Here is a 15,226-nt window from a genome sequence, read left to right as displayed (position 1 = left end):
GTCCTCTTAAAAGACCAGCCTGCAGGTAGGTAGGTGCTGTGGGAACGTGGACATGAGCAACCTGCCTGGCCTGGCTCCAGCTTCAGTGTATATGTGCTTTTTGTGTGCCTTGGGCAGAATGTTCCAGAGAAAAGGCCTGTGAAGTGAGGCAAGGCTTGATTTCCATTTGAGCCGCCCCCTGGCTTCCACCAGCCTCCTCCAGGGACCCCTGGAATCAGGGGAGACGACAGAATCATTGGTGGTCACTCAGTCACCTAGGGAATCCAAGACACAGAGAGGATTTTCCAGGCTGAAGCCCACAAGGGAGGGGCCTGGTCACTCAGGGCCACACCAGGCTGGTCGGGCAATCCCGGAACTGCCTCCTGCACTCACCGGGCCTGGAGATTATCCTGCCATGTCCTGATGGCTTTGCCCGTGTCCTCAGGCCCCGTGGTTTTTCCTCTCTGTCCACTGTCTGCCTCTAGAAGACAGAGGTGAACAAGCCTCCTCTCCTGCCCACAGCAAGCCTCCCCACCGTGTTCAGTCCCCAGGAAGACAGGCCATGTTGTGTGTGCTCCTCTTTCCTGGATGTAACTACCATTCTCTGTCATTTCACTCCCAAGGACAAGAAGTATGCAAGTGACAAGTACAAAGACATCTACACAGAGCTCAGCATCGTGAAGGCTAAGGCTGACTGTGACATCAGCAGGTTGAAGGAGCAGCTCAAGGCTGCAACGGAAGCGCTGGGGGAAAAGTCCCCTGACAGTGCCACGGTGTCCGGATATGGTGCGTCCTCGGGTCATGCCCTCTCGGTTATTGCTGGGGGGCTTATGGGGGTTTGGTTGTAGAGGTTTCCCGGTGCTTGACTTGAAGCAGAAGAATCCCATTGATGCTTGTAGACCCAGGCATCCCAGTGGAGCAGGAGCACCAGCCTCACACGGCTGCCCCAGACAGGCCTTGCTCTCCCCATCGCAGCAGTGGATACTGTGCTGATTGCTCTAGGGAGAACCCATAGTATCAGCATAATATTTTCGAAATAATAACAAGTCTCGTTTTTCTAAAGAACTCAACCACTGGGCAGAAGTAGCTCTCACCAGCTGCTTGATCCTAGGATTTGACTGTAATATCTGTAAAAGGCCGTAGAGTGGAGAATGGGAGGGAGTTCCCTGCTTTCTGGAATGAACAACAGGACTGGCCCTTTTTTTTCTTGGTTAAAAACATTTAGGTACCCTGTAAAAAATAGATGGCAGGGAGGATGAAAGAGTTAACATTTTATCAAGCATTTTAAGCTCATACGTAATTTTTTTTTTTTTTTAAACTGGGTCTTGCTCTGTTGCCCAGGGTGGAATGCAATGGCGTGATTTCACTGCAGCCTCCGCCTCCCAGGCTCAAGGATTCTCCCACCTTAGCCTTCCCAGTAACTGGGACTACAGGAGTGTGCCACAAAACACCTGGCTAATTTTTGTATTTTTAGTAGAGACAGAGTTTCACCACGTTGCTCAGACTGATCTCAAACTCCTGGACTCAAGCGATCCAGCCACCTTGGCTTCCCAAAGTGCTGAGATTACAGGTGTGAGCCACTGCACCTTGCCAGATTATACATAATTTCATGTGACCTTCATCTTGACTTGTTATACAAAAACGCACAAACAGGAAAAGATGTGCTAGCTCACTAATATCAAAAAAAAATCAACTTTTTTTCTGTCAGGCAAGGAATAGTGATTATGTACTGACAGATGCTGGGAGGAAGACTTCATTTTTCCATAAATACCTTGAGTAGTCAGGCTTGGTGGTAGGCCTGGCTCCCCAGGAGGCTGAGGTGGGAGGATCACTTGAGCCCAGGAGTTCTAGGCAGTCACACACAAAGCTAAGTTGATCAGGTGTCCACACTAAGTTTGGCATCAATATGGTGACCTCCTGGGAGTAGGGGATCACCAGGCTGCCTAAGGAGGGGTGAACTGGCTCAGGTCAAAATGAAAGAGGTCAAAACCCCTGTGCTGGCCAGGCGCAGTGGCTCACACCTGTAATCCCAGCACTTTGGGAAGCTGAGGTGGGCAGATCACTTCATCTCAAGAGTTGAAGACCAGCCTGGGCAACATGGCAAAACCCTGTCTGTACAAAAAATACAAAAAAACTAGCTGGGACCGCTGGCATGCACCTGTAGTCCCAGCACTACTTGGGAGGCTGAGGTGGGAGGATCACTTGAGCCCAGCAGGTGGAAGTGGCAGTGAGCCATGATTACACTGCTGCACTCCAGCCTGGATGACAGAATGATACCCTGCCTCAAAAAAAAAAAAAACCTATGCTGACCTGTAGTGGAATCACACCTGTGAGTAGGCACTGCATTCTAGTCTGGGCAACACAGCAAGAATCTGTCTCTTAAAAGAAATAGAGGGCTGGGTGTGGTGGTGCACGCCTATTGTAATCCCAGCACTTTCGGAGGTCGAGGTGGGCGGATCACAAGGTCAGGAGTTCGAGACCAGTCTGGCCAACATGGTGAAACCCCGTCTCTGCTAAAAATACAAAAATTAGCTGGCCATGGTGGCACGCACCTGTAGTCCCAGCTACTCAGGAGGCTGAGGCAGGAGAATCGCTTGAACCCGGGAGGCGGAGGTTGCAGTGAGCTGAGTTTGCGCCACTGCACTCCAGCCTGGCGACAGAGCAGGACTCCGTCTGAAAAAAAAAAAAACAAAAAACAAAAAACAGAAAACCCCACACATGCACAGGATGTGTGATATGACTCAATATCTGTTTGTGTTACAGGTATTTAAGTAGACATTTGTAAGAAGCCTAAAGGACTGCTGTCTGGGTGGGTGGACAATGAGAAGGCCTTGGCCTTATCATCTTGCTTTAGACAGCCCTGTGCTACCAGGAGGAAGGTGGAGAATCATGGATAATGGGGCTAGGGGTCTGCTCAGCATTGAGGTCTCACACCAGAGTGAGGGGACCAAGTCCCTTTGGAGGGAATGCTGTTCTGGGCTACAGTCACAGTGCAGGAAGCCCTGGCGGGGCCCCACATACACATTCTCCCATTGTGCTGGTGTTTTGTGGTGGTCTGAAGAGATCTAGCATGTTTTATGGTTATTGGCTTTGAATTCCCTTAGAGTTGTTTAAGGAATTGTCCTAAGTATGCTGCAGTAGGAAGCTTGGGAAATGTTTCAGGATTGAGTCTGGTTCAGAGGGTTTTAGAAAGCAAAGGTAACAGGCCTGTTTGTTTTCATTATATACCTCAGATATAATGAAATCTAAAAGCAACCCTGACTTCTTGAAGAAAGACAGATCCTGTGTCACCCGGCAACTCAGAAATATCAGGTCCAAGGTGAGTCTGGGGTCCAGCCCCCTGGTGGGAGGGGCTTGAGGGACACTGGGGAGAGGAGCCCAAATTGAAGTATGGGTGCTCTCATGGACCGCAGCTGCCAAAGCCCCAGGGCCCAGCACTCAGCCAGCCCGAGCTCACCCTCCTGGGCTGGTTCTGGTGGCTTTGAGCTCTGTCTCTGTCTTGGAGCCACCTCCTGGCAATGACACTGACAGGCCAGGGCTGTGAAGAGCAGCACTTGGCATGATCGGCTCCTGCCTCGAGGCCAGGTTTCACCCAGCCCCACTCGTGTCGGCCTGCTGTCAGCTGTGCCTGTGTTGTTCCTTGCACATCACTGTTGTGACACTGGTGCCGCCTCCGACAGATGATGCTGCCTGCTCTTGTTCACCAGCCAGGAAGCAGCACATCTTTAGTGTGCTGTCCAGAACCAGCCATGCACAGGAGGGTGGGCGGAGGCGGCAGCGGCACCGCGTGTGTTTGGGATTGGTTGTGTGTCTCATGTCTGCTCTCTCCTCTGACAGTCCGTAATTGAGCAGGTCTCGTGGGATACCTGAAATGCACCCGCTTCCCGGCCCATACAGGAGGTAAACCGCCTCTCCCACCACCTGCATGCACTGCTCACACCCCTATGGCAAACGCCTGCGTCATGGTTACTTTATTTCAATTCATCCTGCTCCAACAAACACATACCAAATCCAAGTGAGGTTTCTTTAACCTGCTCTGGGGAGTTAATTGGCACTCTAACCCCTTAAAAGAGATGACCCTGGCAGTGAGGCGCTCCTCTAGCCTGGTGGGCAGGCAGAGAGCCAGGCACCCATCAGCATGCATGTTGGATAATCTGTGCACAACAGCTGGACTCACTCCACCCTCTCAGGGGACACTTGTCTTGCCCTCTGTCACGAGGTGGAGTTTACAGATGTCCACCTGGCAAGTGAAGTCTACCGTCACCAAAGGCCTTGCCCACCTAGTGAGCCATTTAGTGGCCTCTGTCTGTCAAGGCTAACAGGCCGGTCATTCTAGGAATGGATAAACCAGGACTAGAGCTTGGTGAAGATGGTTCAGAAGAGCGTGGTAACTACAAGCAATAGGGGCAAAATATTTACCAGTATTTTTTTTTTTTTTAATAAAAGCTTCTCACTAGGTGCCATTGAAGGCCCTATCCCAGAGAGGAGGTGGGGGAGGGCCCATGGTGGGAGACACCCAGAGAATGAGTAGTTGCCGGCTCAGTGGCTTGATCTCATTCATTCCGGAATGAGAACATGGAGGAAAGCAAGAACCAAGTCTTCCTCCCCATGCTGGCCCTTTCTCAGGCACGCCCACAGCACCCTGCTGTCCGAGGGACTTGAGCCTGAGGCTTGGTTAAAGAGCTGAAGGTTTTAAGCCTAGTCAGTTTGGTTTTATTTTTCTACAGTTCTAAGTCCCCTATACCCAAATATGGTTTACGCTTGATTGAAAACAGCTTGGGCATTTTTCTTTAAACATAACGTTTTGTTTAGCAAAAGGAAACTTGTTCTTTTTTGGTTCATGGTTTTCTTGCTGAAGATTCTACTACTTATTTGAGGCTAAACTGTAACTAGTATCTTTGAGCTTTTCTTGAAGGAGTTTGAAGTTCACTATTAGTGATTTGGGCTTTTGGACCATGCCTGTAAGTGACAATCAGGGGAGGGGACCGGCTGTCACTGACAGGACCCTTCCAGGGAGGCTGTGCGACACCCACGGGCCCCTGACAGTAACTCTGTGCAGTGAGTGGGTGGGGGCCTCTCACAGTGGCTGGGAACCAGCCAGAGCAGGGATGAGGGAGCAGACTGTCTGGGCCCTAGGGCAAACTGAAAAGGATGGAGAGAAACCCCGGGATGGGGTCCTCCTCCTCACGTGTTTTTAAGTTGATGTTTGGCTTGGCTGGGTTTCCGTAATAAAAATCCTTGGAGTGCAGGGCCAGTCCTGCTGGCCCGAGCAGAAAGACGAGGACTTCCTAGATGTCTGTGGTGCAACAGGGCAGGATGGGGCCATGTTAGCGCTCCCAGGAGACATTAGGAGGCACAGGCGTGGGTGGGTGTCATCCTTTTCATCAACTGTATCTGAAGACTCCACCCAACCCTTCAAGAAGATGGAAATGAAGTTGCCCAGAAACCGTACTTCTCATTGGTGTTTTTTGAAATGGCATCTGATGTGCACTGACCTGTGTCTTTTGTTCTGTTCTGTTTTTCTGTCCTGCCTCACTCAAAAGGACCGCAAGTCTCAGCTGCTACAAAATCAAAGACAGCAAGTTGCTTAAGAGCAGCACAGCCTTTTCTGGGATTGAGACCAGAGAATGCTTCCCTCGGGGTTCTTAAGGGGCCCCTGTGTCTGTGGTCAGCTCAGTATGTGGGGCTACAGGAGGCACTCAGTGGAGAGAACAGCCTAGGGGGAGATGAACCCCAGAGGGAGCTGGCTGAGCCCCAAGGGCCAGGCATGGCAGCCAAACCTGTGCAGGGGTCCTTGGGCTGAGCAGCCACCAGGAGAGAATCCAGAGGACGTAGAGAGAGAAACAGCCTCCCGCAGCCAGTGTGGGAATAACGTAGGGGGTTTCACTTACTTGCCACCCTTGGAATTGTAGCAAGCCCAGCATCACCCGAGCCTGAGCTCTGCCCTTGTCACTGGGGCAGGAGCCAGCAGCGAGCATGCTGGGTGCTGTGGCTGTCAGGGCGCTCCCCTCCCCTGGGCCTGCTGTAGCAGGATTCTGGGGCTTCTGACACAGTGCCTGCAAGGAGCAAACCCAGGCCTTAGGCTTGACCAAACTCATTACAGTCCTGACAGAAAGTCCCCAACAAGCAGGAACCGGGATGTGACAGTGACATCCCCCAGCCATGCTCTGGGGCCTGCCTCTGAGTAGCACTTACGCTCAGGGCTGCCTGCCTGGCTTGGCCCCAGCCCCTTCAATGGTGACCAGATGTCTACCCAGGTCCTCTGCAAGACTGACTGCTGTGAGAACCCTGCACCCTGCGGGGAGGGACCCCAAGGGCACCTGGAAGCAGGCATGGGTGTTGAGGTACATCTGGGCTCAGAATGGGGGATGCCCCATTCCCCCAGCCACTCTCTGTGGCAGGCTTCCAAAGAAACCCTCTCAGACACACAATTATCAAGCTGTGACAACTGCTTAAGGTGAGGCTCACCTGGACCAGTGAGGTTGTTTTGTTTGTTTGTTTTGAGACAGAGTCTTGCTCTGTCACCCAGGCTGGAGTGCAGTGGTGCGATCTCGGCTCACTGCAAGCTCCGCCTCCCAGGTTCACACCATTCTCCTGCCTCAGCCTCCCATGTAGCTGGGACTACAGGTGCCCACCACCACACCCAGCCAATTTTTTGTATTTTTTAGTAGAGACGGGGTTTCATTGTGTTGGCCAGGATGGTCTCAATCTCCTGACATTGTGATCCACCCGCCTCGGCCTCCCAAAGTGCTGGGATTACAGGCGTGAGCCACCATGCCCAGCCTGGACCAGTGAGTTTTAAAATGCTTAGCAGCAGAACCCTATATTTAAAAGTCACATTGTTTATTTATTTATACAGACACACAGCTCCAGAATATAGCAAACAGGCAGGTCTGTTCTGGGTAGAGCTGGATGGAGTGGGGGACAGTGGAGCTCCCCCTTCCCTTGAGCTTTGGAGGGAGCCTCAAGCTGACTAGCCCATGCTCAGTCCCCAGTCCATCACATCAGGGCCTCCAGGATGGTCCCAGAGTGTGCCTGAGCCTAAGCTGGCAACTCCCCAGTAGATGGGGTACAGCCTGCAGTTTCACGTTGCTCAGGTGTTTGGTTGAAACTGGTGGAATCAGGCAGACCCTGAGCTAGAGGCCATCCCTTCAGCTTCCGATTTCTCAGTAAAGCCTGTACCTGCACCAGCTCTGGCAAGGGTAAGCCACAGGGAGTCAGCAGGGCTGAGTCTGACAGCGACACTTAGCATGAAGAGGGAGATAAGTGAAGAGCCACGGCACTTTCCAGTCAATACTGGAATGCCCTTAATTTCCAGTCATTCTCTGAAAAGTGCTCTTCCTTTTCTTATTCAGAAATTAAATCATTGAGGAAAGTGTGTAAGAATGAGATGGAAAATACTCTGTCCCCCAGTTAGTAAGATTTCATTCATCTCTGGACATACAGATTTAAGCTTTAGCAAGATCCCACGTGAACAGAGTATTGGTTTTATGTTTTGAAAATCTTACTAGATACGTTGGCGTATTCCCAAATCCCCATAACACAGGCTTCTGATGAGGGAATGCCAGAAATGGGTCTGAGGGCAGCAGGTGCTACAGAGGCACTGTGGGAGCGAGGCCCTGTCCCGGGACACCCATCCTGCTGGGGATGCCCTGGAGCATCTGGTCCTCCTCAGCTGAGGCTGTCAGGTGAAGAATCTCTCTGGAGCTGGATGTGGACAAATCCACACACAAGACAAGACACGGGGATGGGCAGTCTCCTTGCTCATTGCACTGTTTTTCCTGGCTGGATTCGTCTGATCACTGCTTGTCTAAAGAGCCCTACGCTCAGAATTTAGCTGCTTAAACACATGGTCTTGTCTCTCTGATTTGTTTTTCCTTTTTCATCCAAGTAATTTTCTGAAGGGGAAAATATCCTCCACCAATAACAGCATTTCCCGGGGCCTCTCCTCCTGGCATGCCCACTAACCGCACCTGCACCCGTCTCTCTGACTGATGCCGGCTCCACCAGCGGTCCGATCTGGCCCGGTCCGGTCCAGTGCAGGGGGTCTAACAGTGTGTTTATTTTCTCCTCCTGCTCTGTCTCTACCCAGAGTCTGAAGGAAGGCCTGACGGTGCAAGAACGGTTGAAGCTCTTTGAATCCAGGGACTTGAAGAAAGACTAGCTGTGTCCCATCCAAGTTGAGCACGCGCCTTCCCCAGCTTGCAGCAGCACACCCTGAGCGCTGCTTTTCACCTGTACCTTTGTTTTATTATTATTATTGCTGTTGTTGTCATCGTTAACTGTGGGCATGGAATATGTGAGGCTGGCTTCTGGGTTGTCCACACCACTCTGCTGTGTTGACTTCCTGTTGTCTTCAACAAAGCTTTTTTCCGTGGTATTCTAAAATTAGGCCAGCAGTGGGGGCTGGGAGGGCATCTGTGTTAGTCCCTTCCTGGCTGTGACCTGCCACACTCACCTGTCAGTATTAAGGCCCAGCAGCCTGTTGATAAGCTACCCTGTGTCACCACACGCTGGTGTGGAAACAGGGCCCAGCCAGCACTTCTCGAGGTAGATAGAATCCCCACTGGTCAGAGAAAAAGCCATGCGGACACTCCAGCTTGGCCTGGGTCACAGCACTGACTCCTCACCCGCTAGTCTGGCTGTTAAGAGGAGAATGTGCACTGCCTTCCAACCTGGGAAGAGGACAGCATTTTGTATTTGTTCCACTGATGCAGCTTAGAACCACACCCCTGAGAATCGTGGCAAACCTTTCACAACCTGGAAAACGTTGAAAGCAACCATTCCTATTTTTGTTTGTTTTTTATTAAATCTTGCACAAAATCCCCGGCCCCTCTCCTTCCTTCCTTCCTCTGCTCGTTCCTTTCTTGGTCTCCAGTAACCCTGGTCCTTTCATAACTACTCGAGATTGTTGACCTGCAGCCCAGGTTTCAGACTCTGATTGCAAAAAACAAATGAACTCCCCCCAGGAATCATTCAAAGTAGGGGAAGGTTTGGGGGTTTGGGTTTTTTTACCTTTTGGAAAAGAAACCGTCACATTGCTTTGGAAAAGGTTGAAAGGAGATCCCTGTTGAGACCCCTGTTAAGTCAAGAAGAAAGTAGAGAGGATGTCAGAATCTGATGAGAACAGTGTGTATTGAGACTCCGATCTTAACTCTCATTTAATTAATCTGAGCTCTGGAAACCTGTCTTGCAGCATTTATCTTTAAAAGAGCCTGGTTAAAGTAAACCTATACTAACAATTTTGCTTTTTCTAACAGTTTGAGGAAGACCTTTTTAACTACCACAAAACATTCTATAGCAATTCTTGAAGATCTCTTAAATTGGAGTCTGTTATGGCCCCATGAAAACCATTAATCCCATTAAGATGGGGAGTATAAACCCCTGGCTGGTGAACAGGTTCTGCTACTTTAGGAGCAAGGTGGGGTGTGAGCAGATGGTTTCCATGCCAAGAACATGCTTTCACTTTGTATTCATGCTTGAGTTGGTGTGATGGTCTCTGTGGGTGTGTGGATGCCTTGGGTATTGAAATCTAGAAATCCTGTTGCTCAGTTTCTAGATGAAGTCATGAGCAAGGCCATCTGTGGAGCTCTGGCCCTGCCCGCAATGTGCAGAAGGGCCGGGAGCAAGGCCTGGAGTTTTCATGTGTTTTCAGACCCCGGTTTAGGTGCTCTCTTCTCACTGAAATAACTAAGTGCTCTCCACTGGCATCGAGCCCTTTCCACAAGTTTTTAAGGCTCTTAACCCACACTTTCACTCCCCTGCTACTAGTCTTCAGTGTTGTTAACAGCAAGAGAAAATTGGGTTTGTTTAAAAATCTACTTCTCTGAGGTGGCACAGTTGCGCAGCTGTAGTCCCAGCTACTCAGGAGGCTGAGGTAGGAGGATTGCTTGAGCCCGGGAGGTCAAGGCTGCAATTAGTCATGATCGTGTCACTGCACTCCAGCCTAGGTGACAAAGCAAGGCCCCATATCAAATATAGATATATTTATCAGACCCCCCAACCATTTAGACTGGCAGTGCTTTGAGAAATGCACTATGACCTTTCTGTGTCAATGGGAATATACAGAAGGAACAGTCCGGACCCCGCTGTCCCCCACAGCCCCATTGTTGTCTCCAGGACACTGCTGGGACACAAGAATGCTCCAGGACAGATAGGGACCTGGTGTGCGTCATGATCTGACCAGATAGGAGTTTTTGCCTGGTATCTGGGTGCTACGATTTTGTGCCGTTCTCTGAGGTCCACCACCTGCCCTGCCTGGCATGGTTTCCTTCATGACCATCCCTGCTGCCCTTGGGGATGGACCCACTGGCCCTTCTGCAGACAGCTCCCTGCCTTCTGCCCTCCAGGGGGTTCTGGGCAGAGTCCATGCTTGGAGACAGGATTGTCTGCCTTCAGCCCTCACAGTGCTTTAAGTTAAAGCAGGTTTGCCCATAGGTCAAAAGAGCATTTGATTCACTTTTTTCCATCATGTATCCCTTGAGGCTGAACTTCAGGAATCCTGGAAAATTAATATGAGTGCAGCATGTGAGGGGTCAGAGACAGGCCAGCTGGGCATCTGCATTCCTCCCTGCCACAGGCCTCTCCCCAGAGGCTGGTTTAGGGTAGGGTATTGCTAGGAAACGGACTGAGGCTGCTTTCCTAAGAGCTCCTGAAAATGCCCTGGGCCTGTCCTGGTGTTTCTGAAGAACCCTCATACAGGGACAGCCACCATGTGGGTCAAGGAAGTCTGGGTTCCCTGCTGGTGGGCTCCATCCTGCGATGGAGTAAACCAGGCGAGAAAGGATGACGATGTTCTCCATGTTCCACCTGGACATGCCCCAGGAACAGAGACTTGCCCAGGTGGCAACACTGGCACAGATGTTGACGGCTGCCCAACTGTTGCCACACTGAGCAGGGAGCCTTGTGCTGCACAGGGCTCGGCCCTCTCTCAAGTTTCCTTCCTGCAGGCATCCAAATATCCTGGAAGGGATTTAGCCCCTGAATTCCAGAGAAGAAAGAAGAACAGTGAAGTAGAACTGGTTTCCGTATGGGGAGAGGAAAGCCTTAGGGGCAGCTGCAGGCGGGGTCTCAGGCTGCTCCTTGGCACCAGCCACACAATAGTGAGCTTTCCCAGCTTTACCAATGAGGAAGATGTTCAAATAAATAGACTTCAGTATTTTAATTATTTTCCTATAAATGTATTTATGTGTCGTATGCTAGCACCAGCCAGTAAGCTGTGCCCCACATACGAATGGGAAAGCGAGGCAGTTTTGCTCGTGTGAATTTTTGCAGGCTTGTGGGTAATTACCTTGTGTGCACGCCTCCACGTGCAGAATAGTCACTTTCTGCTGGTCAGTTTCTTTATCCACACATGGTGTCCCAGCCCCAAGCAGGTGTGGAGACCAGCATTTCAGAGGACGCACTGTCCACAGCCTCCCGGGTCTGAGTGGATCATTGGGCAGGGATGGAGACCGTGCGCTGCCCTGTGAGCTGGAAGCCTGTGCTTCAGGGAGTCATAATGGGCCTGTGCTAAGTAGGTGATGCAGTGGACATCCCAGAGTGACTAGAGGTGGCAGTATCGCGAACTTGCGGGTTTATTGAACAAGAGGTAACATCGGAGAGGATCTTGCCTTCGGATTCAGCAAGTATGAAGGCAGAAGAGCATGGAGAGCAAGGCCCCACAGCCTGCTTAGTGACGTGGAAGGCCTGGCAAGAACCTGTTCCTGCAGCAGCCACCAGCTCCCGTCACTTCCTGACCCTCCAGCTCATGCAGCCATACAGGGAGAAGAGGGAATTTTGGCTGTTTGAAGAACACAGTTGTGAATCTCAGAATGTGCCTGAAAGGAATACTGACAGATGATAAGGCCGGAAGCAAAACTGATGGCTTGAAAAACATTTTTATGGAATGTATTTATTACCATTTGTTTTACTATAGAGGTAGATGGGACTCTTAACTTTTGGGTACATGGAAACATGCTGAGAATTGAACACAATCCTGATCATCACTTCTGCCTGGCTGTCTCCTGGGAGGCTGCTGGGTGCCACGGAGCTGGGACACAGCAGAGCCCACTAGGGGTTGCAGGGCCCTGGAGGCCAAGGCCACCCTGCGTGGGGTCCCTGTTGGCAGCCAGGTCCCTACACAAACAAGTAATCCTATTTGGCCTCCTAGGCTTTGAATATGACCTGCAGCTTAATTTGGGGTGTAGGGGAAGCTCTGCTGTCCCCTGCTCCTTTGTATGTTGGGTGACTTTAATGGCTGGCCACATACCCCTTTCTCCTAGCTACTCATTCACTGACTTGGGTAAGTTCTAAGATAGTTCGCACTTAGAAAAGAATGCGACACATCAACATTAACTTTTCCTGAAAAGAAGAGTTTGCCTAACATGGTCCTAAAGAAGCTTGGAATTTATAAGATCTTCCTTTATAAGATACAGTGGGGTTTTTTTTGCAGGAGGGGGATTTATTTTTTGTGTTTTGTTTAAGACAAGAGTCTCGCTCTGTTGTCCACGCTGGAATGTAGTGGCACGATCTCGGCTCACTGCAACCTCTGCCTCCCAGGTTCATGCCATTCTCCTGCCTCAGCCTCCCGAGTAGCTGGGACTACAGGTGTCTGCTGCCACACCTGGCTAATTTTTTTGTATTTTTAGTAGAGACGGGGTTTCACCATGTTGGCCAGGATGGTCTCGATTTCCTGACCTCGTGATCCGCCGTCTCGGTCTCCCAAAGTACTGGGATTACAGGCGTGAGCCACCGCGCCCGGCCTATAAGATAGAGTTTAAAAAAAAACCTGTGACCCCTTTTTCACTAAGGGAGAAAGAAATTAAGTATTGTCAAAGCTCTATGAAGAATGGAAATGTATGATATTATACTTCAAAGGAATTTGATGTTGAAATTTTAAAGAAAATTTGTCATGTTGATGAGAAGCTTCACTTTCCTGGGAACTTCATTTTAGGGTGTGAGATAAAAGTCCTGGCTAGGGGAGTCATAGGTCTGTTGCACAAGGAATTTGCTTTCTAAACAAGTTGTAACTTGCCCTGAGGTCCACGTTGGAGCACTAAGAGGTGACACAGGCCAGAGACGTTTTGTTTCCCCTTTCCTGCAAGCTGGGATCAGCCCTGTGTTTTCTCCTTTCAGCTGAAATGAGCGAAGGTTCTCAGAGCTGGCAAAAGAGCCCCCTTTCTGAAAGGACTTGGGAAGAAAGCTGCTGGGAACTTGCTTATTAAAAAGTTCCTTAGAATTAAGGTATCTACACACTGTTTTCCCACTTTTCACCTTCCTGGGCTTTCCTGCCGTCCAGCATTCTTCTGAAGAGAGGTTCCTAGCCCGCTCAGCGCGAGCGTCTCCAGTAGGTAATACTCAGCAACTGAACGTGGGTTTTCCACGCACTTCAGGCTTGGAGGTGCCATGTACAGGCACACTCCTTCCTTCCCCCGGCTTCTCCATGCCACCACTGGCTTTAAAGATGTAAACTCAGATAGTAGATTTTTCATCCCATGAATGGTCATCTTCACATCAAAAGGTGAAGGCCACCACTGTTCTCAATGCCAAGCAACAGAACGTTCTGAGATGGGCGTTCTTCCTTGCACAGCAGCTACGGCAGGTTGTTCTGCAGCCACCCCTTAGAGGGAGCTCTTCGTTGTACCTTTGTACAGTTCTTGTGTTTACACATTTGGGCCAAACAGCTTTCGGCAAGGGCATATGTCCACAGCTGATGGCAGTAAGAACCAGCCTGAGCTGAAGGCTAGTAACACCGTGCTGTCGGCTCTTTAAAAGGAAAGCCTGGCATAAACCCAGCATGGAAAGGAGTATTATCGGTTATCTCAAATTTTGTCTGCCAGAGACAAGACCCTGTTCATTCTCTTGCCCTTTTCAGAACTGTGAGCTTCAAGTATTCTTGCTTCTCTGTAAAGGGAAGACATCTCCCTTCTCTGAAATACTTCAACAAAAGACAAGACTCTTGGCAGGGTAGGGGGGTCAGTAGCTCAACACTAGATCGTCCCTAGAGATGGGACAAGTTTCTGTCTGAACACTTCTTGGGTCTGAGTCCTTAGGTGTTCGGATGCAGTACTTTGTGAATAATTAAGCTACTGCATGCTTGGTGTAGCTTGCAATTTCTCTGTATTTAAAAACAGCTGTGTTTATTTTCTTTAAAATAACCTGTATATTATTTAGCGTAAGCAATGTAAATATTACTGAGAAGTTACTGCAGGGATTTTTGTGACAAAGTTTGTATGGGTTTTTTAAAAAATCTTAGACACCCCTTTTTAAGATGGGGAGAAGAGGGTTGACTGCACTGTTGAAGCCCGCCCAGCATTATAGAGAAATGTTTTTAATGACTGCTGCATCTTTGTAAAACATTTGGTCATCTAACAGATGGTTTTAAAGTATATGATATCCAAAATAACGATAGCCCTGTATCCATACATTGTTTCATTGAAAGAATTCTGTATTGCCTCTTCTTGGTAGAGCCAGAGTCCTTAAGGAAAATCAGGAAAATGAAGAAAATGATGGTGCCATCTTGACCAGACTTCTGCACAGTAATTTAAGGCTGTCCTAGGGAGACTTGGTTCAAGGCACAATTCTGGGATCGGGGTCTAAATGTGCGGTTTCTGAGAACCTTCAAGACCACTCACTGGGCAGGGCTCTGTGTGGAGCACCAGAGCTGTTTGGATTCCCCAGCCCTTTGGTCATATCCTGGAATTCCATGGAGGCTGCAGAACTTAGATGCAGCTGTTTTTTACAACACCTATTTTTGTCAGATTGGTAAGGAAACACTGAGTCACAGAATACTTAAGAATTGGAGACTCCAGTACTGTAGGGTGGCCTGGGTCCCAAGGGGTGGACACGGCACGTTCCTCGGGCACAGCCTCAGTGGGGGCCTTCCCCAGGCACAGCTCGGCCACCTGAGGAAAGGGTGTTGGGGAGGCACTGCCACACACACACACAGCGCTTGCAGCCTCACAGTCACGCCCATCACTCCCCGCCCCCCACCCCCCTTGAGAAGCTAGTGGTGTCACATACTTAGTTTTATAGACAGCTAGGAATAGATTGTGAAGAACACTCAGTTCACTACTGTGTTACGTTTATATCACAAGCTTCAATTAAAATGGATTTTAAAGGATTTTAGGATTTACCTTTAGTATTAACAACTTATCTACTGACATACTGTTAGGATTCAAAACCAGTTAAGTATAAGAATTACTTCATGTGGTTTTCCTAGGGTAATATTTATAAAAGGTAGAAAGCATCCAAGTGGCTCCTCAAC

At 49.7% G+C, this 15,226-nt stretch overlaps 1 protein-coding gene across 6 annotated transcripts in view; it reads left to right on the top strand.

Moving 5' to 3' along the window:
* MPRIP (myosin phosphatase Rho interacting protein) overlaps window positions 1–8,802 on the top strand; it is a 146,069-nt gene extending 137,267 nt beyond the window's left edge. For 4 of the 6 annotated variants that reach the window (XM_030827816.1, XM_030827812.1, XM_030827815.1 and 1 more), the window contains 3 exons: window positions 603–765; window positions 3,213–3,298; window positions 8,072–8,802. In XM_030827816.1, coding sequence (XP_030683676.1) covers window positions 603–765; window positions 3,213–3,298; window positions 8,072–8,143 — 321 coding nt within the window. In that variant the 3' untranslated portion in view covers window positions 8,144–8,802. Of the gene's footprint in view, window positions 1–602; window positions 766–3,212; window positions 3,299–3,816; window positions 3,880–8,071 lie in introns of all 6 variants that reach the window. The other 2 variants (XM_030827817.1, XM_030827813.1) reach the window with 1 other exon arrangement.
* The last annotated feature ends 6,424 nt before the right edge of the window (window positions 8,803–15,226 follow it).

Source organism: Nomascus leucogenys, chromosome 14 (genome assembly GCF_006542625.1).
Source record: "Nomascus leucogenys isolate Asia chromosome 14, Asia_NLE_v1, whole genome shotgun sequence".
NCBI classification, from domain to species: domain Eukaryota; kingdom Metazoa; phylum Chordata; class Mammalia; order Primates; family Hylobatidae; genus Nomascus; species Nomascus leucogenys.
Note: the sequence above shows the minus strand (reverse complement) of the source record. Positions and strands in the feature narration are given on the sequence as shown.